This window comes from Rhinopithecus roxellana, chromosome 11, assembly GCF_007565055.1.
Source record: "Rhinopithecus roxellana isolate Shanxi Qingling chromosome 11, ASM756505v1, whole genome shotgun sequence".
In the NCBI taxonomy this organism is placed as follows: domain Eukaryota; kingdom Metazoa; phylum Chordata; class Mammalia; order Primates; family Cercopithecidae; genus Rhinopithecus; species Rhinopithecus roxellana.
In genome coordinates, this window is record NC_044559.1 from 11,587,505 (window position 1) to 11,613,633 (window position 26,129).

Sequence of the window (26,129 nt, forward strand, 5' to 3'; positions counted from 1 at the left end):
TAATCTCAGCACTTTGGGAGACCGAGGTGGAAGGATCAATTGAGCCCAGTGTTCAAGACCAGCCTGGGCAACATAGTCATAGTTGTTGTCTCCACACTTTTTGTGGAGACAACCATCTCCACAGAAAATTTAAAAATAATTTGGGCATGATGATGCACACCCACTTGGGAGGCTGAGGCAAGAGGACCATTTACACTCAGGAGTTCAAGGCTGCAGTGATCTGTGATCATACCACTGCACTCTAGATTGGGTGACAGAGCAAGATCCTGCCTCAAACAAACAAACAAAAACTGTCTTGGCGATTTTCAAGTATACAATATATCATTAATTGTAGTTACCATGCTGTACAATAGATCTCTTGAACTTATTCCTTCTGTCTAAATGAAATTTTATGTCCTTTGACCAACATCTCCCCAGTGCCTGCCTCTCCCAGCCCCTGGTAACCACCATTCCACTTTCTGCTTCTGGAAGTTCAATGTTTTTAGATTCCACATATAAGTGAGATCATGAGGTAGTTGTCTTTCTTTCTTTTTTTTTGAGACGGAGTCTCGCTCTGTCGCCCAGGCTGGAGTGTAGTGGCCGGATCTCAGCTCACTGCAAGCTCTGCCTCCCGGGTTTACACCATTCTCCTGCCTCAGCCTCCCGAGTAAGCTGGGACTACAGGTGCCTGCCACCTCGCCCGGCTAGTTTTTTGTATTTTTTAGTAGAGACGGGGTTTCACCATGTTAGCCAGGATGGTCTCAATCTCCTGACCTCGTGATCCGCCCGTCTCAGCCTCCCAAAGTGCTGGAATTACAGGCTTGAGCCACCGCGCTGGGCCGAGGTAGTTGTCTTTCTGTGCCTGACTTACTTCACTTAGCATAATGTCCTCTAGGTTCATCCATGTCGTCACAAATGACAGGATTTCATTCTTTTTAAAGGCCAAATACTATTCCATTGTGCACATATACCACATCTCTTTACCCATTCAACTATTAATAGACACTTAGGTTGGGCCTGGTGTGGTGGTTCATGCCTATAATACCAGCACTTTAGGAGGCCAAGGTGGGAGGATCGCTTGAGCCCAGGAATTAAAAACCAGCCTGCGCAACATAGCAAGGCCCTGAATCTACAAAAATTTTAAAAATTAGCTGGGCATGGTGGCACATGCCTGTGGTCCCAGCTACTCAGGAGGCTGAGGTGAGAGAATCACATGAGCCTGGGAATTCAAGGCTACAGTGAGCTACGATCATGTCCACTTAGTGGACAACAGAGTAAGGCCCTATTTCAAAATAAATAAATAAATAAACAAATACTTCCCTTGATTCCCTATCTTGGCTATTATGAATAATGCTTCAATCAACATGGCAGTATAGATATGTCTTTGACATACTGATCTCATATCCTTTGGATAAATATCCAGTAATGGGGTTGCTGAGATGATGGGGTACTTCTATTTTAATTTTTTTTTTTTTTTTTTTTTTTGAGACAGAGTCTCGCTCTGTCACCCAGGCTGGACTGCAGTGGCCGGATCTCAGCCCACTGTAAGCTCCGCCTCCCGGGTTCCCGCCATTCTCCTGCCTCAGCCTCCCGAGTTGCTGGGACTACAGGCGCCGCCACCTCGCCCAGCTAGTTTTTTGTATTTTTTAGTAGAGACAGGGTTTCACCATGTTAGCCAGGATGGTCTCGATCTCCTGACCTCGTGATCCACCCGTCTCGGCCTCGCAAACTGCTAGGATTACAGGCTTGAGCCACCACCCCCGGCCTCTATTTTAATTTTTAATTTTTAAGTATTTTCATACTTTAAGAGAATGTGCAAAGGGTCTCTTTCCTCCAACACTTGCCAACACATGTTATTTTGGAGACTTGACTTTTTAACATGCCAAAATGACCAGTAACACCAAAGTGACAATGTCATGTGTCTCACCCACCTAATACCCTTGAGCAGCTTCCCCCGACTTCCAGCAGAGCCCAGGCTCAGGCACAGCAGACAGCAGGCTCTATGCCCCGCCTGAACCTACCCCTCTGGGCTCATCGCACTGTTCGGTACTGGCTGCTCCCCACAAGCCAACTTTGGACTGAGGCCACATCCCAGCCCCCTACACTCCAGCTGACCCTGATTCCTCACCGAAAGCCCCATCCTCTTCTCTCCCCAGAATCATGGGCTATGGGCAGCCTACACTCTACCCTTTGTGCAAGTTAGGAAAAGATGACCTTCTGAGTAATTGAATTAGAAAAACATGCTTCTCTGGGCCAAACCCACAAAGCCTACAGCTTGACTGAGAAAGGCAGTGCCTGCACATCAATCCTCTGCTCTCCCCAACTATCCCCAACCCTCAGGTCCCCCTGCTCAGTGTGCAGCCTGCTCAGCTGACCAGGAAATCCTTTATCTCCCAGGAGATTCTCTTGGATATCCCATATTTGGGTTTTTGTAACATCCTGCCAAAACCTTACAGTAGATTAGTAAATAGGCTGTGAGCAGCTCAAGGCTGGGGCCTGTGGCTGCCATGGGAGCAAGCTGCCCAGGCCTCCCTCCAAGACAGAGACCTGTTGCTGGGAGCAGCATCGTGCCCTTCAGGATCCTCCATGGGTTCATGCTCTCCGCAGGGTGCTTCCAGCCAAGGGCAGGGCACAGGGGTGCTAGAGCCACCATTCCTACCCAAGGCAGGACTCCTCGAGCAGGCAGTCTTTGCTCTGGGGCTCTCAATCAGCCTGGCCAAGATTGTTCTCTGAGCTGCACTCCAGGAGCAGGCTCCCTCACCAGTCATCCTTCTTCCCTCTCTCCCTCCACAGGTGTCAGATGTGTACCATGTTCTGAAGACTCTCCCTACCTTCTCCCACACCCTCCCCCTCTTTGTCTTTCACAGGCATTTCCTCCAATCAATCTCTTCCTCTTCTGCTTCAAGGAAGACCTGACAGACACAGACACCTCATCTTTACATCCTCCATGCCTGGGACATTGGCAGGGATTCTGGAACAGTGATCAAGAGCACGGACACAAATCATAGCCCAGGGACTTATTCCATGGGTGGTCTTAAGAGCAGGTGACTTCAACCTCTCTGAAACCAAGTTTGATGTCCCATCTATTAAGTGGTAGTGATATAACAGCTACATCTTAAGGCTGTTTGAGAATTAATAAGTTAATGCATGAACATGTTTAGTACAGTGCTTAAAAATCACAAAAAATAAATAATACAATATAACTAGCTGCACTGGATGCACTAACTATTCTACACATGTGTTAGTGTTGCAGACTGCCTGGTGCTGGTAGCTGCAGTGGTCATAGGACTGTCAGGCTGTGTCCTCCACGCCCCACAACCCAACACACACACAGTCAATTCTCTCAAACATGGGCTGCTGAAGGTGACTTCCTCCTAGGGGGCCCCAGCCTGTGCCATAAACTTAGCCGGGCCATTTCTGGGAGACTGTCCAGGTCTCTGTGAATTCTGCCTCCTCTTTGATATTGCTGATATAGTTTGGATGTGTGTCCTCTCTAAATCTCATGTTGAATTGTAATCTGCAGTGTTGGAGGTGGGGCTAGTGGGAGATGATTTCTCATAAATGGTTTAGCACCATCCCCTTGATGCTATCCTCAGGATAGTGAGTGACTTCTTGTGAGATCTGGTTGTTTAAAAGTCTATAGGATCTTCCCCCTCACTCTCTCTCTCTCTCTTGCTCCCCCTCTCGCCATGTGATATGCCGGCTTCTCCTTTGCCTTCCACCATGGATTGGAAGCTTCCTGAGGCTTCACTGGAAGCCAAGCTGATGCTAGGGCCATACTTCCTGTACAGCCTATAGAACTGGGAGCCTATTAAAACTCTTTTCTATATATTAATAAATTACCCAGTCTTGGGTATTTCTTTTTTTTGTTTTTTTTTTTTTTTTTTTGAGACAGAGTCTCTCTCCGTCATCCAGGCTGGGGTGTAGTGGCGCGATCTCGACTCACTGCAACCTCCGCCTCCCAGGTTCAAGCAATTCTCCTGCCTTAGGCTCCTGAGTAGCTGGGATTACAGGCGTGCACCACCATGCCTGGCTAATTTTTGTATTTTTTGTAGAGACCGAGTTTCACCATGTTGGTCAAGCTGGTCTCAAACTCCTGACCTCATGATCCACCTGCCTCAGCCTCCCAAAGTGCTGGGATTACAGGCATGAGCCACCGTGCCCGGCCGAGTATTTATTTATAGCAATGCAAGAATGGCCTAACACATTTGCCTAGAAATCAAAATTGCAATTTGGCACAAAGCCAAAGGTAATATAACCTCATAGTTCAGGATAGCAAACAGCATTCCACAGAAAACCCAACCCCTCAAGAGAATTAGTGTAGGATGCTTGCAAGGAGAAGCTATGTTTTCCTTCCCCATTCACTTTGCCCTCTGTATGAGTCCGTTTTCACACCCCCGATAAAGACATATCTGAGACTAGTCAAACTAAAAAAGCTTATCGAACTTACAGTTCCACATGGCTGGGGAGGCCTCACAATCATGGCGGAAGGCAAGGAGGAACTCACATCTTACGTGGACAGCAGCAGGCAAAGAGAGGAGCTTCTGTAGGGAACCTCCCCCTTATAATACCGTCAGATCTCATAAGACTTATTTGCTATCACGAGAATAGCACAGGAAAGACCTGCTTCCATTATTCAGTTACCTCCCACTGGGTCCCTCCTGAACACGTGGCAATTCAAGATGAAATTTGGGTGGGGACACAGCCAAACCATATCACCCTCTCATCTCTCTCTCCCCCTGGATTGCCTCTCAGCCAACTGCAGAGTGTCTGGGAAATAAGCATGAATCATCACCCACCTCTGCTTCTTCTGAGCACTCTACAACCTCCTAGCTGAGGAAACAGGGGAGGGCCCCACCTCACCCCTTCCAGCTAGGGAGCTAGCATACTGTCAGAGTCCTTGAAACTTTCTCACTCTACTAATGAGTGGGCCTGGCTAAGGGATGCAGCCTAACCAGCCAACACTCCAGGGTGACAATTTTAGAATGAATATTGGAGAATGCAACTGAAGATTGATTCTGAGCCAGTTCTCATTCCCAGACAATGGTAAACATTGTTTCTCCTATAGTTTTCAGGAACATTTTCTCTCCCCACTTCCTTCCTTTTCTTCCTTTTCTCCTTCCTCCCTTTAATAAATATGTATGAAGTGTCATCTAGAAGCCGGGCCCCAAGCTGGGCACCTGGGAGTCAGCAGTGAATGAGAAACAGTTCTTGCCTTCCAGAAGCTCTGACTATGGACAGAAATGAAGACTGATGGGAATTTTTTAATATAAACATAAAAGGCTTACCTGTGAGCAATGGTGATAAAGGCCACATAAGCTGTTGAATCAGGCACTGTGGCTGTACCTAGGGGAGGCACACCACCCAGTTCTGGAGCCCAGGGGCAGAAGTGATGGTTTAGACTGAGTCCAGAAAGGGACAAGAGTGAGCAAGGCAAGGAGGGAAGATTGCAAAAGTCATTAGCACATGGCTCTTTGTGGCTGGAGCGGGGGGTTAGGTGGGAGCTGGGCAGTGGCCAGAGGTGTAGGAGAGACAGCAGTCAAGCTCCAAAGGGCTCTCCATACTACTGAAAGGATTAATTCTGAAGGCAGTGGACAGCCACTGATGTTTCCTATACAGAAGAAAGACACAAGAATGTTCAAGTGTAGAATATGGATTTAAGGATTATGGTTCAGAGCCAAGGATTTCAGCTCAGTGAGGGCTTCCTCACTTAAGAATTGCTTCATGGCTACATTTCACAGTGTACCATTGATATCTGGCTCTCTGACCCCTACCCTCCCAGAAATGGCTTCCATTTTGAGGCATAGAGGTAAAAGGACACACTGAAGCTCCTGTGAGATGCTTATGTCACAGCCAGCACTGGGCACCATCTGGGGCCTCTGTGACCCTTCTCCTTTGGTCTTCCTACCAACCCTCATCACCAGTTCACAACTGAGGACACTGAATGTCAGGAAAAGAAGGGATTCACCCAAAATCACAGAGCTTAATAGTCACAGAGAATCTATTGAGTGGTGGAGGCAGATTTGAACACAGGTCCTCGGACTCCAAGTCCAGTGCTGTCTCTGTTCTATACCATGTTGTCTCATGCAAAGGATGGTAAATGCTGTGAAATAAACAAGGAAGAGGTTGAGAAATCAGGGAAGGCTCTGTGGAGGCACTGAACGGGAATGTGAGGTGGGCCTTGAAGGTCGGATAGATTCTGTGTAAGCAGTGAGGAGTGGTAATGAGATGTGAGGGAGAAGAAGGGACAAGATGAGTGAAGAGTCAGAGTGAAGACCAGAAATGACACATCCATGGGGCATTTATATAAATCTAACATGAGAGAAGCTTAATCTAAATCTCAGGAGGTTAAGACACATGGCAGATGGAATGGAAACTCTGTAGAATCCAAACCCCACAGGAGAGGAGAGGAGGCAATATTTTAAGAGTGACTAGTTAACAATTACCACAGACACATACTATAAAACTAGTCAAAGATATTCAATTCTTCTTTTGTCAACCAGAGAGAAAATGCAAATCACTACAAAGAATAAATAATTAGCCTTACAGCAGACTTCTCAGTTGCAACCATAAAAGCCAGAGAACAATGGAATAAAAGTTTCAGTATGCTGAGAGAAAAATAACTGTGTTTAATGAAACTACCTTTCAAAGAAAAGGAAAAAATAAAAAAACTTCAGAAAATAATTTGAGCTGGTTGATTTCTAAAGGAAATTCTAAAGGATGTACTTCAGGAAGAAAAAAAATTATCCTGGATAGAAAATCTGAGATACCAGAACAAATGATGAGCACAGATACTGTAGGTCAATCTAAAAAAGTTGACTTACAAAACAATAATAATAATGGATAATTTGAGGTTTTGAAAAAGATGGAACCATAATACTAGATGATATCTTAGCAGTAGGGAGTAGGAGTTTCAAAATTCTGTTTAGGGAGAGGGTAAAGATATATAGAGTCAGCCCTCCCTTTCTGTGGGCTCTGCATCTGCAGATTCAACCAAGTGCAGATCAAAAATACTCAAAAACAGGCTGGGCGCGGTGGCTCACACCTGTAATCCCATCACTTTGGGAGGCTGAGGTGGGCAGATCACTTGAGGTCAGGAGATTGAGACCAGCCTGGCCAACATGGTGAAACCCTGTCTTTGCTAAAAAAATACAAAAATTAGCCAGGCATGGTGGTGCAGGCCTGTTGTCCCAGCTACTCAGGAGACTGAGACAGGAGAATCGCTTGAACCCAGGAGGTGGAGATTGCAGTGAGCCAAGATCACACCACTGCACTCCAGCCTGGGTGTCAGAGTGAGACTCTGTCTCAAAAAAAAAAAAAAAAAAAAAAAAACAATTCAAAACCAAAAATGAATAAAAAACAAGAAAACAATTTTAAAAATACAAGTAAAAAGAATACATTACAACAACTATTTACATAGCATTTACATCATATTAGGTATTATAAGTCATCTATAAATAATTTAAAGTGTAGGAGGATGCACCTACGCTATATGCAAATGTTATGCCATTTTACATAAAGAACTTAAGCATCTGCATATCTTGGTATCCACAGGGGTTCCTGGAACCAATCCCCCAAAGAAACCAAGGGACAACCACATTAACTTTAGAATCTACTAAGTGTACATATTAAATCGTCTAAATTAACTACTGGAAGATAGACATTGAGAGTGGTAAAATCTCCAAATAACAGAGGTGGAAAAATGGAAGGAGAAAAAAATGTTTTCAATGAAGCATGAGAAAAGCAAATAACTGAAAAATAAATACATTGTTACTCCATTTATATTAGGTTGAAAAGCTCACAATGCTAAACATTTGGAGATTACTATATAGCAATAAATGAAGCAAAGAAATAATGGACAAAATATTCAGCATAGGGATCATATCTGTTAAAGAGAGAAGGTTACAATGGAGAGAAGCACACAGGTGAGTGATTTAGGATTTGGTGCTATTCCCACTTAAGCTTTATTTATGCCCTTCACATATGTATATATATATGGTAAATATTCAATAGTTAATATTAAAAATAATTTAATATTGTTGGTCTGCAGCTTCTCACACATTACTGCTATGGCATTCATTCAAAATTGGTCAATGTCCTTTGGAGGCAGGGCAGGTTACCACCTAGAACAACAACAGAGTCACTAATGAGTTTTCAGTTTCCATGCTGGCTGTCTTGTGTCCCTGAAGTATGGTTCTCAGCCTTGGCTGATGCCCAGGTCCCACCTAGAGTGAGTTTGGTTAATTCATTTGGGCTACATCAAGCAGTGGTATGGTTGAAAATATTCTCAGTTGATTCTAATACGTAGCCAGATTTGAGACTTTGGGCTAGAAAGTCAGTAGTCTTGCAAGCCAGGAATGGCAGAGATATAAAAAGTGACTCTCACATTCTAGAAACTCCCTCTATATTCAGAGCAATACTTGGAGACCTGAACATAGAGTTTTATAGACCTATTCTAGAGGGGATATAGGATAGGTCCTGTGAAAGTCCCTGCCAGACAGGAAAGAGAAGGAAAGACCTTTTTCTAGACTACAGCTGGGAAGAGGTACAGAAGAACTGGAGGAGCTGTCCTTAATCCCTCTTCAGCAACTCACACGCCAGAGAGTCTGAGAAGGTCGCTGAAAGCAGGAAGTCCTGTACCCCAGTTTCTGTTGGAGAGTCTATCAGTTACTCTGTGCCTGCATAATGTAGCCACAGCTAAACAGAAATGGTATGTGTAGAGAGGTCTAAGGATGGTGATTCCCAGCCTCACGAAGTTCCAGTGAGGAATGGTAGGGATCAGGAGTTCTACCACATTCTAGTGTGGGATATGGAGCATACAGGTAGAGTAACCCTCATCTATGGCTGGAGGAGTGGAAACTAGATCAGCCTTCCAGAGAGCCATTAGCCCCGCCTAGTTAAATAAAGTGCACATGCACCCTCCAGCCCAACAGCTCCACTGCTGAAAGACACTGCGCAAGTTCATAAGGATCCCGTGAAAGGAACTCAATGATTAATTGTAGGCAATCTGGGTATCTATGACTTGGGGAGTAGATCAGTGAAATTAGGCCGATACACCCAGTGGAGTACTGTGCAGCAGTTGGAAATAACAGAGCCACACACAGCATGCATCTAACTGTATGGTGCTCAGTGAGATAAAGGAAACACAAATGATATTTAAAGCACCTCACACTATTCATGTAAATATAGGTAAGTATGGGGTAAGGGGAGTAGATTCTGCGAAGATGTCTGCAGGGGCAGCAACATCATTTTAAAATCTCTCCAAATCTCCAAATAAGATCAGGCAGTGCAACTAAAGAACAAAAGCCAAAGTCCACGGACTAGGTTTACAACAAAACTAGTCATGTGGTATCCTCATGAGCCTTGCTATGGTCTGTGTCCATCAAAATTCGTATGTTGACATTTAATCACCAATGCGATGGTATTAACAGAAGGGGTCTTTAGGAGATGATTAAGTGGTGAGGGTGGAGGCCTCATAGATGGAATTAGACCCCTTATGAAGAAGGAGGTTCATTCTCTTCTACCTTTATGTGGTAAGGGAACACAGCATTCAAGGTGCCATCTTTGAAGTGGGGACTGAGCCCTCAGAGATACCAAACCTGCCTATGCCTTGATCTTAGACTTTCTAGCCTCCAGAACTGTAAGGCAATAAATTTCTGTTCTTTATAAAGTATCCAGTCAGCGCAGTGGCTCACGCCTATAATCCCAGCACTCTGGGAGGCTGAGGCAGGCGGATTTCCTGAGGTCAGGAATTCGAGACCAGCCTGGCCAACATGGCAAAAACCCGTCTCTACTAAAAATACAAAAATTAGCTGGGTGTGGTGGCACACGCCTGTAATCCCAGCTACTCGAGAGGCTGAGGCAGGACAATCACTTGAACCCAGGAGATGGAGGTTGCAGTGACATGAGATCACGCCACTGCACTCCAACCTGGGCGACAGAGTGAGACTCCATCTCAAAAATAAATAAATAAAATAAATTATCCAGTCTCAGGTATTTTGCTATAACAGCTCAAATGGGCTGAGAAAACCCCAAATAATAATGGTGGTGGGAATAAACCACTAACACAAGACCTTCATGATACCAGTGTCTACCCAGGAGAAAGAAGAAATAAACAACAAGGGTGGCTAATGGATCCAAGAGCAGTCAACAGAATTCACTGGAAAGCAGGAGACCAACTGAGAGTAGCTGCGAAAACTCGGAAGAGTTCTGCCCTCCCCAACACTGGGTGAGCGCAAGGGGCCCACCGTGAGACCCCCCAGGGCCACCTGCCACCACTGTGAGTGAAATCAAAATTGAGCAAAATACAGGCAAATAGAGGAAAGAAAGAGAAAGTTTAGACCCATGGGGAAGGGACAGAGCCTGGAGACCCCAGAAAGCAAGCTGCCCTATTTGTGAATACCACATAAAAACAACAGAAGCAGCAGCACCATGGAGTTAGAAATGCTTCCCTGGCCCTCGTTTTACTGGAAAAATTCAAGAAAACTAATTTCATGTAAAAATTAGACACAGAAAACATCAAGGTCAAATCACATACAACATCATCATGTGAAAAAGAAAGGAGCAGAACAACTTCCCTGTGGGTGATATATACACAATGTATATGTAAGAACCCTTTCAACGGATACACATGAAGCCTATCGGAATGGCTGCTTATTACAGAGGAAAGGGAATGAAAATGAAGGAGAATAAGTAAATTAATAAGGAACAGCCTGTGTCTTCTGACGATAATAAGCCATGGGTGTGGGCAGGAGAGAGATGGCCAATAAACTCAACTCGCAGCACTTAGGACTTCTTAAGAGGTAGAAATAATTAAAACGGTCCAGCTCTCCAAAGGGCCACCAAGAAAAGAGGCAAGACTTGGCTGGTGCAGTGGCTCACACCTGTGATCCCAGCACTTTGGGAGGCTGAGGTGGGCAGATTACGAGGTCAGGAGATTGAGACCAGCCTGATCAACATGGTGAAACCCCATCTCTACTAAAAATACAAAAATTAGCCAGGCCTCGTGGTGCGTGCCTGTAATCCCAGCTATATAGCAAAGAGACCCCAGGAGGAGTCAAGGAAGGGTCAGGTAATGTTTAGGGAATGATCAGTGCAGAGAAGGGGACCCTCAGACCCCCGCTGTACTGGAGATCAGACCATCCTTCCACCAGCTGTGGACCATCAGCAGTAGATGTGCTAAAACAGGACTGGGCTTAGAGATAAGCCACTGACCAGGGCCTTTCTTTGGCATCCTCCCAAGGCTGTGAGCTTTCCCTGTACCCAGACAACATTTGACGAAGGGAAATGACACTGGAGAGACCCATCAAGCAAGGAGAAGCAGGACGCTGAGCTCAAAATGATTGAATACTTGCTAGAAAACCACAGTTAAACTGAGACTCTTACACCAGACATAGGATTATCTTTAATTGGAAATTTTAAGTTATTTATTTTTAGTCATCAACAGGAAGTGTAGGTACAAAGTAAGATGAGATCACTTATAAAAACAAGTAAATAAGAAGCTCCATCTGTTGCACTTCCTCCTAGAAAGAAATTTATGTCTGAAGGAGATGTAGATAAAAATACAGACATAGTTTCCCAACACTGCTGACATTTTGCCTGTCCCGGGGGCTGCCTTGTGCACTGCACGATGTTTAGCAGCATTTCTGGCCTTTACCCACTAGATGCCAAAAGCATGTCCTGGTTATGATAATCAAATGTGTCCTCAGGTACTGTCAAATGTCCCCTGGTAGCACAGTCACCCTGTTGAGAATCACTTACATGGACATGACCAGAAATCTCTTTAATACATTGACAACTGAATAAAAAGAAAAGTTGTAGAACAAGAAAACTATAGTGTGTGGTATAATTTATGCAAGAAACATGGCTTCCATAAGAGTTTATTTTAAAATTATCAAAATTTTGCAAACATAGGATCTATGAGAACAAGAATTTTGTGGGTTTTTCCCCTACTACATTTTCATGTCTAGAACAGTGTCTGGAATGTAGACCTTCAATAAAGAGTGTTGAATAAATCACTGAGTAATTAAAATTACAACCCAATAACTAGCATTTATGGAATCCTAGCATTATGTTAACCACTGTGCTGAGAGTGTGATAAGCACCAGCTCATCTGATCCTCATAACAATCCTTTGAGATAGATACTTTTATTCTCCCCATTTTTGTAAAGTGGAAAATCAGGCTGAGAGAGATTGAGTTACTTGCCAAGGTCTCGTAGCTAATAAATGCAGCATTTTTTTTAAGTCAGTCATATTCGCAAGGCTTGTACTCTTATTAGACTGTAAGCAACCTGTCCTCCTCAGGTACAACCCACATCCAGATTCCACATCCAGAGCCTTTGTATTGATCCATTCTCGTGCTACTATAAAGACTGCCTGAGAATGGGTAACTTATGAAGAAAAGAGGTTTAATTGACTCACAATTCCGCAGGCTGTACAGGAAGCATGGCCATTTTCCAAGACTTTCATGGCTGGAGGCATCAAGAAACTTACAACCATGGCGGAAGGGTGAAGGGGAAGCAAGCACATCTCACATGGGGGCAGGAGAGAGTGAAAAGGAAGGTGCCACACATTTTTAAATAACCAGATCTCATGAGAACTCACTCATTATCATAAGAACAGCAAGGGGGAACCGTCCCCATGATCCAATCACCTTCTACCAGGTCCCTCTCCCAACACTGGGAATTACAATTCAACATGAGGTTTGGGTGGGAACACAGAGCCCAACGATATCAGCCTTCCACGCACGATGTCCTGGAGAATGTGTGGGCAAGGTGTGGATTTGTATAACCGGCTCCTGCTACAAAGCCTACTGAAGTCTCTCAGCAGACTGCTGTTTTGGATGAGCCAAGATAGCACTTCTAAGCCCTGACCGATTTTAAGGCTGACCACAGTTCAAGAAGCAACGCCCAAAGAAGCCTGATGTGGAGGGTAAGGAGTGGCTGCAAACATCTGCAAAACAGAAGTGTGCCCAGACTCCAGGACAGGGTCTTTTCAGTTTGGGTAAATCCATCCCCAAGGACTAAGAGATTAAGTATACTATCCTGTTGAAAGCTGGTGCTAAAGCCAAACAAAGCAGTTTCCAATCATCTCACTGCCACTATGGCCTGATCTTGAACATGTAAACCTCTCTTAAGTGGTCAGATGGAATTGCATTAGTATCACCCACAGTTACTGGCCATATTAAGTGAAACAATACCAGGTGGATAATGGATGATAGGACCACAGTGGCTGCTGCAGCCAGGCCTTGGCCTAAGCCACAAAGTCCAAGGGTCAATGGCAGAAGTGAACAGAGTTATAATTAAGGGAACTGAGGCAGAAGCCCAGCATTTAGATTGGGGGCCTTGATGGAGACTTCAGAAGAGACGCATTTGGGCCCATCTGCAGGTGTCCGAGCGCCTCTGGGCCCAAGCACCGGAGGCTGCATACTGACCATAGCACTCCCAGTTGGGCCTCTACAGAATAGGACAGGGCTGTGACACAGGGACCGAGATCCTTCAGGGTAGCTATCCTCTCTCCCATGGTTACAGGTTGCAGTAAGTAAAGATGAGAAGGCAGTGAATGCAGAAGAGCAGAGGAACACTGGCCCGACAAGTCCAGGCTTGCTTTCACCCTTCCTGTGCCAGCACTGACTATCACAGGCAGGCCACTGCAGCCCCAATGGCCCCACCTCAGTGGGGCCATCAGCGCCTAACTCCTCTTTTACTGTGCCCTGAGCACAAATCCCGGTGCATCTTTCCTGACACCTCCCCTATTCGTCTCCCTGGATTCCATACAGATGTTCTCAGATAGCGCCAACAACTTCACGTTCACTATTACAATATTTACTCCATCAGCACTAATCAGCAGCACCCTGGGAAAGGAAAGGCATTGTAAGCATACTTTCAGAAAACACTCTGCAATAATAGAGCCATAAATCCGTAAGTTAGCAAATCCTCAAAGCCAACCCGGAATTCTGTCCCCAGCCCCTCCACCTCCATTCCATTCCCTGAAATTATTAGCTCAGAATTGAACCTGAGTAACCAAATGAGCTCTTTTTCTTTCTCAGTTAGGACTTCACCCTCAAAAGAAAGAAACGCAAGCAGGCCAGCCATGATGTTTCACTTTTTATGGATCTCAATTTATCTCACGTGCATATTTCCTAAAGCTTTCACCGCAGCTACACCTCAATGGCTGACAACACCTCCATTACCATTTAGCTATTTCTCATTCATTTTTGTGACTTTCCTTTCTTACCGCCATACTTTCCAGACGATATCATTAAGGAGGCTGGAATTATTAAGCTCTTCATTCTCAACAGTATCTCAAAACGTCCTAAAGCCACAGAGATTATGATGAATGAGCTCAAATGCCTTCATTTTTTTTATAATGCCAAATGAAATTTAACCATGGCTAACTGCTGAGACAACGGTTTCACTAGACAAGCTTCTTGGTCCCAGATATATTTATGCACAAGAGGCAATATCCATGCCTATGAATGTCTGCTCCAAGCTGACCTTCCAGGTTCTAATCACCAATGCTGCTGTTCATGAGAGAATGGTATCACCCAGTAAAATGACTTCTGAAATTGGCTACAGCAAGATCTTGTATAATACTGACCTCCATTGGATGTATAAATTTATAGCATGATTGTTTAATGTCAGTCTCACTGACTAGACTGACAGCTTCGCTAGAACAGAAGCCAGGTAATTTTTCCCTCTGTGGTGGACATAGATTGGTCTTGCCTGCCCAGTATCATTCAGTGGCTGTCTTCTGGCAAGGGAACCTTTCAGGAAGCCACATACTCTCAGTCTATGCAGTTCCAATAGGGTGTTCTCCACCTACCTACTCTAGGCATGACCATACAACCCAGGGCTAGCTAATCAAGGCAGATCACCTGCCTGACCACAGTGATTGGTCCAGAAGTGAACATGTGACCAACCCAGACCCAACAAAGCAGACTATTGGGACTAGTACTGGGGCTATTGAGAGAGAGGCAGGCCCTTTCTTCTGCTGGATTTGAGCCAGGGAGAATGCAGGGATGCAACCTCAGGCTGATGCATTGCTTGGGAATGAAAACAACATAGAAAACAACAGAGCTGAGAGATGGGGAGAGGCTGGTTGCTGAAAAGCCTAAGCTCCCTGGATCAAGCAAAGCCTGAAGCTAGACCTATCTGTAGGTTTTTCCATCTTATGAGCTGAAAATTCCCTTTTAGGTTACATCAGTTTGAATTTTTTGTTGTTGTTTCTCACAAGTGAATGTAAGTTCCGTGGGGGTAGGGAAGGCATCAGTTTTGTTCATTACCATACACCCTGTACTTTGCACTCAACACAAGCTTGACAGTAATAATCAACAAATTATCTACATGCCTTTACTCAGGGAGTCTGCTTTCTCTTGCCCCTGTCTAGGTAACTCAACAATCTGAAACACACCATTCCCTGTTTTACCCTCATTATTGCATAAGGACTTTGCAGACTGTATGGGAACTCAGATGGCACTCTTCAGGAATTCTATGAGGGTGGCACTGGCCTCGGGAGGAGCAGACACTTTCCTGGTTAGCAGTAAGGCAGGGCAGTGTTGGCTCCATAGCCCAGAGACAGCTGGACACCTCCTAAAGAAAATGGCCACCTCTCCATCCTCAAGGAGACCACCTGGACTAGAAAGAAACTGATTCCCCAGAGCACCGTGTGCCCTGGAGCAGCTACTGAACCTTCCCCTCAGCTGTGAGATGGTAGCAAGGCTGCACTGCATCACAGCTAAGAGCATGGATTCTGAACCCAGATCACCTGGGTTTGAATCCCACCTCCCCCACTTACTAAAAACATAACCATGGGCAACTGACTTCATCTCTCTGTGCCTCAGCTTCCTCATTTGTGAAATGGGGCTAATGCTAGTAGCAAGTGCGTGGTGATGTCACATAGGATTAAATAAATGAACATATGAGAAATGTTTAGAAGAGTGTCAGCATACTGTAAGCACTATGTACATAATGGCTACCATTGTTACCCAGTCCAGAGAGTTGTTTGGGAAGTAAGTGAAATACTGGATGTTTAAGGTTTACTTGACACAATGCCAGTGCAAAGTAAGTGTTCCCAAATTACTAGTTAAAACACAAAAAGCTCGTGTGATCCCACAGGTGAGGCTAACCACCACATCCCATAGATACCAGTGAATGTACACCTGACAAAAAGTAAAAAGTCAGATGTCCTCTGCCCAGGGATGCCACTGATCCAAAAGTTACTTTCATGCACCAGACAGATACAGCCCCCTACAGGATGCGGGGCTTGGAAGCAGAGTGGACACTGGAACTACAGACAGCTGATAGGAAAGGGTTAAAATCTCAGGAACGCCATTACTATCTATGCTTTCCTAAAGCAAAAATGGTTTCATTCTTCTTTGTAGTCTCTTCTTGCGACTAGATAGCCAGCGCACACTTGAAAAAAAAAGGAAGGAAAATATTCCTTTATTTTTTAGGTGGAACCGCTAAAGCAAGAACTTAACAGGAAAGTGGGTCAGCTGACCTACTTTTTTTTCTCCTCTAGAAAGTTTTGCATTTGAGATCAGAGTTGGTAGAAAATTTCCATTCTAAATTCTGCCCAAGAGAGGAAAATTAGCAATCTTGCTTGCCATGATGGATTGTGACATGCTAACCAACCTTCCAAATGGCCCCTGCGTTACACCTAATGACTTTTAAAAAATGTTTCAAGATGGGTATCATACTCATAATAGAAGAAAATTCAGACTTGCACTTTTTTTTGGAAGGCTAAATCACTGTCATCTTTCTTTTGTGCACAGGTCTTTTTCTTTGTTTCTAAGTTTTAGTAGTGACATAACTTTGCATGCCATAAAGAGATGAACGACCTTGCACGTGCCTCGGTTCCTGATGTGCCACCATGTTTGTCTATTCCATATAACAAACCAAAGCATTTATTGCATGACACCATGTTCTAAACACTTTAAAATGTTGATACATTTAATCCTCACAACACCACTATGTACTGGGTGTTATTATTTTCTCCACTCCTGCTTTCTTCAGCAATTCCTTGCTAAACGTGAATTTTAGTGCCTGAGTCCACACTGCCAAGATCCTGAAAACTCTATCTTAACTCCCACCTCTCAAGAGATTCCAAATCTTCACCAGCATTTCCTGTCTTCCCACTAATCCTAGAAGCCAAGAACAGGGGTTTGGACTGGCACACTCTCTCCCTCTTAGCTCCAGAAATTCTAGTTCCTGGGAGTAATCCCAAAGACCAAACAGGACATTCCCAGATTTTCCCTCAAGCTGGGTCAGGAAACCAGTGCCAGCTCTGATTGCCAAGGTCAGGAATGAGGGGAGGTGAGATTTAAAATAAAGAACCCAGGCCAAGCCTAAAAGAAGTTCACCGAATATATAGTAAGGGATTGTAAATGCAGAGAGGGCACTTTTCTGTCCCAGTTTCCATCCCTGGATGGCAGTATATGCAAAGAGACAGCCAGAATGGAATAGGTAAAACTAAGAGCCAGAAACCCTGTTTCTCATCCCAGCTCCCCTGCTGACTGCTGGACAAATGTGGGATAGTTTCTCAGGCTCTCTGGTCCTCAGTGGGGTCACCTGTGAACGGCTAACCATGACCAGATCATGCAGTAATTGGCAGTGCCATGGGATGCAGGACTGCGTGGCAGCATCATGCCCGAGGATGGCAAAGGTCAGCAGCAGCCAGCCTGTCCAACCCCTTCCTGCTCCGTGCAGCTCAGAAAGGTGACCTCCCTCCCAGTGCATGCAGTCAGAGGGGCCAAGCCCCCAACTCCATTCCCACTCAGCTGCTGCTTCCCAGGGCACAGTCCTTTCCACCTCTCTGGGGGCTGCCTCCCTGCAGGACAGCCAGTGGGTTTGCCCCTCATCCACAGGGCTCCCCGGGAGGGTTACCCAGGAGGGGATCACCATTGCTTACACCTCAGTTTCTACACCATGAACACAACATCAACAGAGAAATGAGCAAGGTGAAGTCCGACAGTCACAGGGTGGAGAACATCCTCAGTCCTCAGTCCACAGACTCCCAGGCACCCACCCTGTGGCCAGCCCCAGGCCCTGGCCAACCTTTCCAATGTTCATGACAACCTGAGCAAACTTCAGTGGCTTGGCAGGGGCAGGGCCAGCAGTCGTGGAGCAATGTCAGCAGTGTTTGCCCTCAGAACCATACTGCACGGCAGAGGTCAGGAGCAGAGAGTATAAAGGCCCTCCACTCCCCATTCTGGGGGCAGTCCCCATCAAGAGTGCCCAATAGCAAGCTGCAGCCATCAAAAATGTTCTTTCTTCTATTAAAGTGAAACGTGTTTCTTCAGAATCCCCATCCATCCCCAGTGATATGGTTTGGATATCTGTCCCCCTCAAATCTCATGTTGAAACATGATCCCCAGTGTTGGAGGTGGGGCCTGTTGAGAGATGTTTGGGTCATGGGGACAGATTCCTCATGGCCTGGTGGAGTCCTGACCACAGTGAGTGAGTTCTCATGAGATGCGGTTGTTTAAAAGTGTGTGGCCCCTGCCACTACCCACCTTCCTCCCACTCTTGTCACGTGACGTGCCTGCTCCAGCTTCGCCTTCTGCCATGAGTAAAAGCTCCCTGAGGCCTCCCCGGAAGCCAAGCAGATGCTGGTGCTACTTCCTGTGCAGCCTGCAGAACTGTGAGTCCATTAAACCACCTTTCTTTATAAATTACCCAGCCTCGGGTATTTGTTTACAGCAACACAAAAACAGCTGGAGCCCAGTTCTGACCTTCTTAGTAATCCCCCTTTCTCAAGACAGAGCTCCAGAGACTGAGGGGGTGGTTCTGTTCCTCTACCCATTCCTCCCCACAGCTTCTCCTTTCCAAGATAAACATTCCCGAAGTAATCATTAAAATGACTTCTGTGATTTATATTTCCTTCCCTTCCCTCAAACACTGCAATGTTTTGTTTGTGTGCTGTCATCCGAACAGCAATCCGGAGGAGTCTGAAGATGTGGGGCCCGTTCTAGACCCTAGCAGCTCTGTGACCTTCAGCATTCTTCTCTGAATAGATTCTGAGGTCGCAGTGGAAGCAGGTGGGAAGAAGTGTCCATTCTACTTTGGAACTCTCGCATCTCACAGGAAAGCTGCCCCTCACTGCTGGGATCCCTGAACTGTCTACATGGCTAGGGAGTGCCTCCTCCCAGGTGGGGTCCCCCCTTTGTGCTTGCTCACGAAGAAGCATGCCACTAACACCCCACAGAGGATAGCCAAAGGCCCACCCAAGCCCAGGTGAGGCCACACGTGAGATCTACTCCCAGCACCTGAGCAGGGTCACATGGAGATAATTTACCAACGCCAACGACATCACCCACCGGGTAGTCCCATTCTGTGCCAAGCCTCCCTAAGGGCAAGCAGCAAGGCAGCCAGTAGGTTGTCGCCCAGACAATAAATCATAGACCACATTGTGACTGTTTTTGTAGAAGTAAAGCTCAGGAAGAGAAATGGGTTCTGACTGAGCCAATGTTCTGACAGAGAACATTCTTAATAATTTTAGATACATGTCGAATTTTGAAAATAGATTCTTTTCCCCCAAAGCCAAGGTTGTATGTACTGGCCCTTCTCACAAGTAGTTATAACTACAAATCTCTCTCACAATTCCTGGAACATAACAATGAACAAAGGAGAAACAAGCAATTACTATCACTCTTTGTAACCCAGGAGACTTTACCTAGAACCCTGTGGTCCCAGAGAAAAGCCTGTTCCCGGTGCCCTCTCACTCTGCCCTCTGAGCCCATTTCCCCAAACCTGATTTCCCAAAGGAGGTAGAGCCTCTGGTGGTTGACCCCAGACCCCAGGAAACATCAGGAAACACACTGGCGTGGCTTTTTTGGTGGACAAAGCACTCCTGTTGGCTCAGTCTTCCTAAGTGTCCTGTGAAGTAGATGTTACAATGCCAGTTTCACAGATGGGGAATTTAAAGGACACATCCAAGGTCACAGAGCTGCTTAGTTCCAGAATGGACCCCATATCTTCAGATTCTCTGTCTACTTGCTGCTTGGATAACACTGGCACAAATCCACGTGTTTGAGGAAAGGGAAGGAAATCATCCAAGTAGTCATGTTTAACCTGCATCTGAAATCTAACTAAATTAACTAAGACTCTTCTATCCAGGAAAGAAAAGATTTGTATTGGGATTCTGACAGATTACATTATTGGCTCAAATTCTTCTTCTCTCCCTGTTGCCACACCCTTTGACATAGGACTCTGCAGTTCCTTGTAAGAAAAAGACAGAATATATTTTCCCATTCCTCAGTTCTGTGAGGTATTAAGGCAAAGTGACAAGGTTCTGGCTCTAAGACTAAGGCTCAAGAGCCTGGCATGCTTCCAATTGCTCTCTGATGTCTGTCCTGTCACCATGAGAAGAGCACGCCTGAGCCGCCCACTGGTCCCAGGAAGAGTGTAAGAGTTCCATGGTACAGAGATGCCCCAGCTGAGACACCCAACCAAGCCCAGCGAGAGCCAGGTCCCCTGCCAACCTGCAGCAAAAACTCCTTAACAATTAGACTAGTGCAGTCCACCTGCCCCTGTAAGAATTGGTACAGAGGAACTCCTAACCCCTCCATCAGGGAATTCCTATACTGAAAGAGAAGCTGGAACACACTCACTGTTCCAGACTTTGGGATTTTACAAGTGAGTAAAGTTGGGAAAAAAAAAAAAAAAAGCAGGGGTGGGGGAGGTCCTGGGTTGCTAACTTTTTGCTTTTTCAAGCAAAGGCAATATATAAAATTAACCATGACTTACTATCACCATCAATTCATAAAAGATAGGGCATTTTAACACTAAAACTGAGGAAAGGATATAATCTTAGAATATGACACCATCCTTTCTAAGCAAAGTTACTTGGCCACCCTCCATATGTGAGCCTTTTTCTTTCCTTCTGTCACAGATCAATGAAAATTCTGTCACCAAATAGCTCCAGCCTGTGTAACAGCAACTTTTCTGCACGCTTTATGGTAGAACTGTCAGAAGAACATGAAATTAGCTACATAAATTATGAGACTTAAATCTTGGTTCTGTTGGTTCTGTGACAACATAAAAGTTACCTTAGAAAAAAAAAAAGTCAAAGAAGAAAACAAAGCTAAAAATAAATTTGAGCACCTCGGTCGTACCTTCTCCACTGGCTACCAAAGGCAGTTGGAGCACCCAGCACAGCTGCCCACCCTCACCCACGTGCCACTCCTGAGTTACACTCCGCAGCTCCCTAAGATGTCAGTGCTGCACTTCCGTGACCACAGTAACGTCTGAATAAAAAGCAGTGGTGACTTAAATGGAAGCTCTACTGGGGCTACAGGGACACATAACTGGGACAGAAGGGAGAGGCAGAGAATCCTCAGCACCAGCTCCAGGGACACATGGCTCAGTCAGCCATGAGTGCTGTCTTCTCTCTGAGCCCTATAGAGCCAGTGCAACCTTCTGCCAGATGTGTGGTGACCTGGGAGAAGAAAGAGGTCTGAAAGTGGATGGTGGTCACAATAGACTAGATTATCCTTCAAAACTATCCACTGTAACGTGGACGCCACATTGGCTCTGGCTAACAGAATGTGAGCAACAACCTCACGTCAGTGCCCTGCAAAAGCTTTAGGAGCCAATGTGTGGTTCTCCAAGTCTTTCATTTCCCTCTGTCGTGAGATCATCAGTGTTTTCTTTTTTCCTTTTTTTTTTTGAGACAGAGTCTCACTCTTATTGTCCAGGCTGGAGTGCAATGTTGCAATCTCGGCTCACTGCAACCTCTGCCTCTCAGATTCAAGCAATTCTCCTGCCTCAGCCTCCTGAGTACATGGGATTACAGGGGTCTGCCATCACGCCCGGCTAATTTTTTTTATATTTTAGTAGAGACAAAGTTTCACCACGTTACCTAGGCTGGTTTAGAACTCCTGACCTCAAGTGATCCTCCCGCCTCAGCCTCCCAAAGTGCTAGGATTACAGGCATGAGCCACCGCACCCAACCGACCACCAGCATTTTCAATAGAGGCAGCTCCTTCAGGCTGAGGCCCAGACTAAAGTCTGTAACCAACTCCCAAAGGGCACATAACATGGGTAAGAAATAAACCTTGACTGGTGGGGGTCACTGAGACTTCAGAAGCATTTGTGACCGAGGCATATCCAATCTGACCTACGTGACATGGATGCTATTCACTGGGTTGGAGAGCTCAACAGCAGTGGCAACAGGGGAAGGTGGCGAGCTCGTCTTGGAGGTATTTCTGTACTTGGTCCCTGGGTGAGAGGCAGGGGTGAGGGTTGAATACAGAGAAGCCTAAGACATAGGTCCCTGACCTCACCAAGCCTAAGACCGGCTGGGAAGGCTAGCCTGACCCTCACATGTGTGGCTCTAGATTTTCAATGCAGAGAAGCAAGGGCTGTTCTTTGGAACTGGAAAGCCTGGGATCTAATCCCAACCCAGACATTTTCTTCCCACCTTCATCCATTCTTCCCGTGGATACTTACTAAGCCAGGGATGGGGAAAACAAACAAGGTCCTTAACCTCACAGGCTCACATTCAGGTGGGAGGATAGACAATAAGAAAATCTGATAAATACCAACTGGGCACACTCTCTCCAGGAAATGAGCAGGGTGAGCTGAGGGACACTGGGGAAGGCTGTTGTAGGTGAGGAGTTCAGGAAAGGCCTTTCTGAGGAGGGGACGTTTGAGATGGAAAATGAGAATGTGTCAGCCATGCAAAGAGCTGCTGAATAACAGAAAACATGAGTAGAGCCACGGCAAGCACGAAGGGTCTGAGATGGGAAAGAGAACGGCTTGTTGGAAACAAGGTGGGCAAGGAGGGGCTTTCAGGGAGCCACCCTGCCCTAACAGTCTGTGTTTAGGTGATGCTGACCTCTTCATTCAGCCATCTGTCATCTAATCAACAAGCATGTATCCAGAGCCTATAGTGTGACAGGCTGTGGCCAGGATCCGGGGATAGGGGTCCTGCCTACCAGGAACTCGTGCAATTCTCAGGGCTCACTGTCTTATGACCACAAAGAAGATGCCTCTGAGGAGCCCTTGATGGCTACGGAGGCTGCGAGGTGACAGCAGTGGGCAAGAGCCATGGTCATCCCTTCCCGGAAGAGTTGGGAGCACCCGTTCAGCATCCCTGGGGCCTGCAGCCTCCTGGACTCCCACTGGGAGATATCGGGGGCAGAATGGAGATTGCATAAAGTCCTCTGCCCCCTGATTGTAACAGTCCTTCAGCACCCCTCCCCAACCCCAGAGAGAGGCAAAATGTGGAAATCATCTGGCACAGGGCCCAGAAAAATGGTCCTACCATGGAACCAGGGGGCGATGAACTTGGTGTTCCTCTCAAAGCCAGCTCGGCGAGGCAGCTGCTCCTCCTTAAACCAGCGGACGATGACATCTCTGGAGACTGGGCGCAGCGGGCGCTCCCAGGTCCTGCTGAAGAGAAAGCAAGCGGGGAGGGCAGAAGATTAAGGAGGGAGAAAGGGCAGAGGGAGAGGAAAGAAGAGGGGAAGGAAGGAAAGAGGAAGGTAAAAGGAGGAGGAGGAAGGGGGGTGGAAAAAGGGGCAGGAGAGAGCCATGAGAGAATGAATAAGCACGGTGCCCACATCCATGCCTACAAAGAGGATTAAAACAGCCCAAGTACTTGAAGGCATTTCACAGATTATAATGTACCACCTGTTATTGTTTATTTAAAAGAAAACTGTTACCAATTGCTTCAAAAAACAGCCACACAGGTGGGAATGAAAAGAGGCTAGGAGGGGGTGTCTGAGGAAAAGAAAAGGCGCATTTTCCCTCGAGCATGGCCAGGGCATAAATACCAGCATCGATGAAGGAGGCTCCTGATGGAAAGTAACTGAGTGTGTCTCATCTCCTTCTCTCCCTCAGAAAGAATTCTGGGTCTTATCCCCTCCTTACCTCTCCCTCCCTGCCCTCTGAGGGGATGCCTGCCTTTGCCAGAACTCCTGCAGTTTTGTAAGGCACAACCAGGACAGTGAACAGAGAGAGAAACCGGAGAACCTCAATTTGCTCTGGAAATGGCTGAGATTCCCTGCCTAGAAAATAAAAAGTATATGACAGAGGAAACGGAGGCAGAAGGAAACAAAACTGCACATTGGTTACTATGGATGGAATGGATGAGGGACTGAAGGCATGGAGGGCAGGAGGAGGGGCACGGGAAGAGTTCAGACGAGGGAGTAGATACGTTTTAAAGTTTTCTCACAGGTGAGCCAAGATCGTCATTGTTTTCGTGTCTGGACTGTGGTTCCCAGATGCGTACACAGACTGGGCGAAGTGAGACCCCACTGCACTCGGGCTACACTGAAAGCACAGTAAGAGCTGGCAGCACACGACATGTGACAGGCACCCACAACTATGCGGTGAAGTACAATGCAGTAACACCACGGTGCATGAAATCATGGCACTAAAGTACAGCATCTGGGCCAGGCGCGGTAGCTCACACCTGTAACCTCAGCACTTTGAGAGGTCGAGACCAGTCTGGCCTGGTCTACTCCCTCGTCTGAACTCTTCCCATGCCCCTCCTCCTCCTGCCCTCCATGCCTTCAGTCCCTCATCCATTCCATCCATAGTAACCAATGTGCAGTTTTGTTTCCTTCCGCCTCCGTTTCCTGTGTCATACTTTTTATTTTCTGGGCAGGGAATCTCAGCCATTTCCAGAGCAAACTGAGGTTCTCCGGTTTCTCTCTCTGTTCACTGTCCTGGTGCTGCCTTACAAAAGCGCAGGAGTTGTGGTGAAACCCCATCTCTACTAAAAATACAAAAATTAGCCGGGCATGGTGGGAGACACCTGTAATCCCAGCTACTCAAGAGGCTGAAGCAGGAGAATCGCTTGAACCCAGGAGGCAGTGAGCTGAGATCGTGCCACTGCACTCCAGCCTGGGCAACAGAGTGAGACTCTGTCTCAAAATAATAATAATAATAATAATAATAATAATAGTAATACAGCATCTGAGGAACAAAGGAACAGCCCACCTTGAACAACCACAGCCTCTTCGCCATTTTCAACTGAGTGACAGGAGCCTGGTAAATTCTTATTTTGTTGTTGTTATCCACCTGATAGTACTGGCATTTAGAATTCACGGTTATCCTTGTTTTTTATAAAATCAATGTCAGCTGTCCTCTCATGTGGTCTCCATATTTGCCCTGTACCCACACTTTGACACTGTGCTCAGCGTACCTCCTTACAAGCCCAGAATAAATCCACAGGGCATTTCTTTACTTGCCCTAAACTGAATACACTCACACATGTACACGCATGCACACACACAGTAGCAGACACTATAGATTTGAGAAAAGATGTCAGAAGGACAGAGGGTGAGGTTACATTGCACAGCTTACAGCCGTCATCGGTAGAGTTGGCCTCCACACCCTGTCTTCCCACTCACTGCCACTCTGGACTTTCCTTTACCCCCTACAGCCCTATAGCCAGCGGGCCTATGTTCCCAGTCCTCACACTCTTCCTTCTCAGTAAGCTCAGATGTCTTTCTTCTTCATTAAGCAGTGCAAAGCAGCCTGCTTCACCCAGCCTCTTCCTCCACATTTGCATCCCCCAAAAAATAGCTGTGCTCGGTGGGGAAAAACTCCTCCAGTTTCTAGGACTCGCTTTCCTTAGAAGGCAATAGGAAGTTATATATAACAACAAAAAATAAATTCACACACTCTTGTCCCTCTGTTTCTAAGCAGTCGATTTGAATTCGTTTCTAAGCAGGGAATCTGACTCCTCCAGAACATAAATGCTACATTTATATACCTTAAAATTTTGATCATTCTATATAAATTAGATAGTTTGCACTTCTTCTTTTTTTTTTTTCAGCTAATCTATGGCATTTTCCCCTGTTACAAAGCCTTCAAAGAAGTCCCTTTCAGTTCCACAAAACATTCCAATGAATTGACTTAACCAAAATTCACTTTAAACAATTACATTGCTTCTGACTTTTTGCCATTATTAATAATGCTATGATAATCATCTTTGCACTTTTTCCAATTTGCAGATAATTTCCTTAGCATAGATTCTAGCAGTGAAATTACTAGCCAAAGTCATACCAGCAGTAAAGAGTAGGGCCTGGGTAAAAAGATATGTGAGCAGCTTGTGTACTGGTCCACAAGAGCTGACTTAAATTTTCAGGAATTTTCTAAGCCAGTTAAACATAGCCATCATTAAAAGTTAAATGT

The 26,129-nt window shown here is 45.9% G+C and overlaps 1 protein-coding gene across 4 annotated transcripts in view; it reads right to left on the reverse strand.

Annotated features, from left to right (window-relative positions):
* SH2D4B (SH2 domain containing 4B) overlaps positions 1-26,129 on the reverse strand; it is a 107,622-nt gene that overhangs the window by 14,645 nt on the left and 66,848 nt on the right. For 2 of the 4 annotated variants that reach the window (XM_030940292.1, XM_030940289.1), the window contains exon 6: positions 23,248-23,375. In XM_030940292.1, coding sequence (XP_030796152.1) covers positions 23,248-23,375 — 128 coding nt within the window. Of the gene's footprint in view, positions 1-13,809; positions 13,832-23,247; positions 23,376-26,129 lie in introns of those variants that run through there. The other 2 variants (XM_030940291.1, XM_030940290.1) reach the window with 2 other exon arrangements.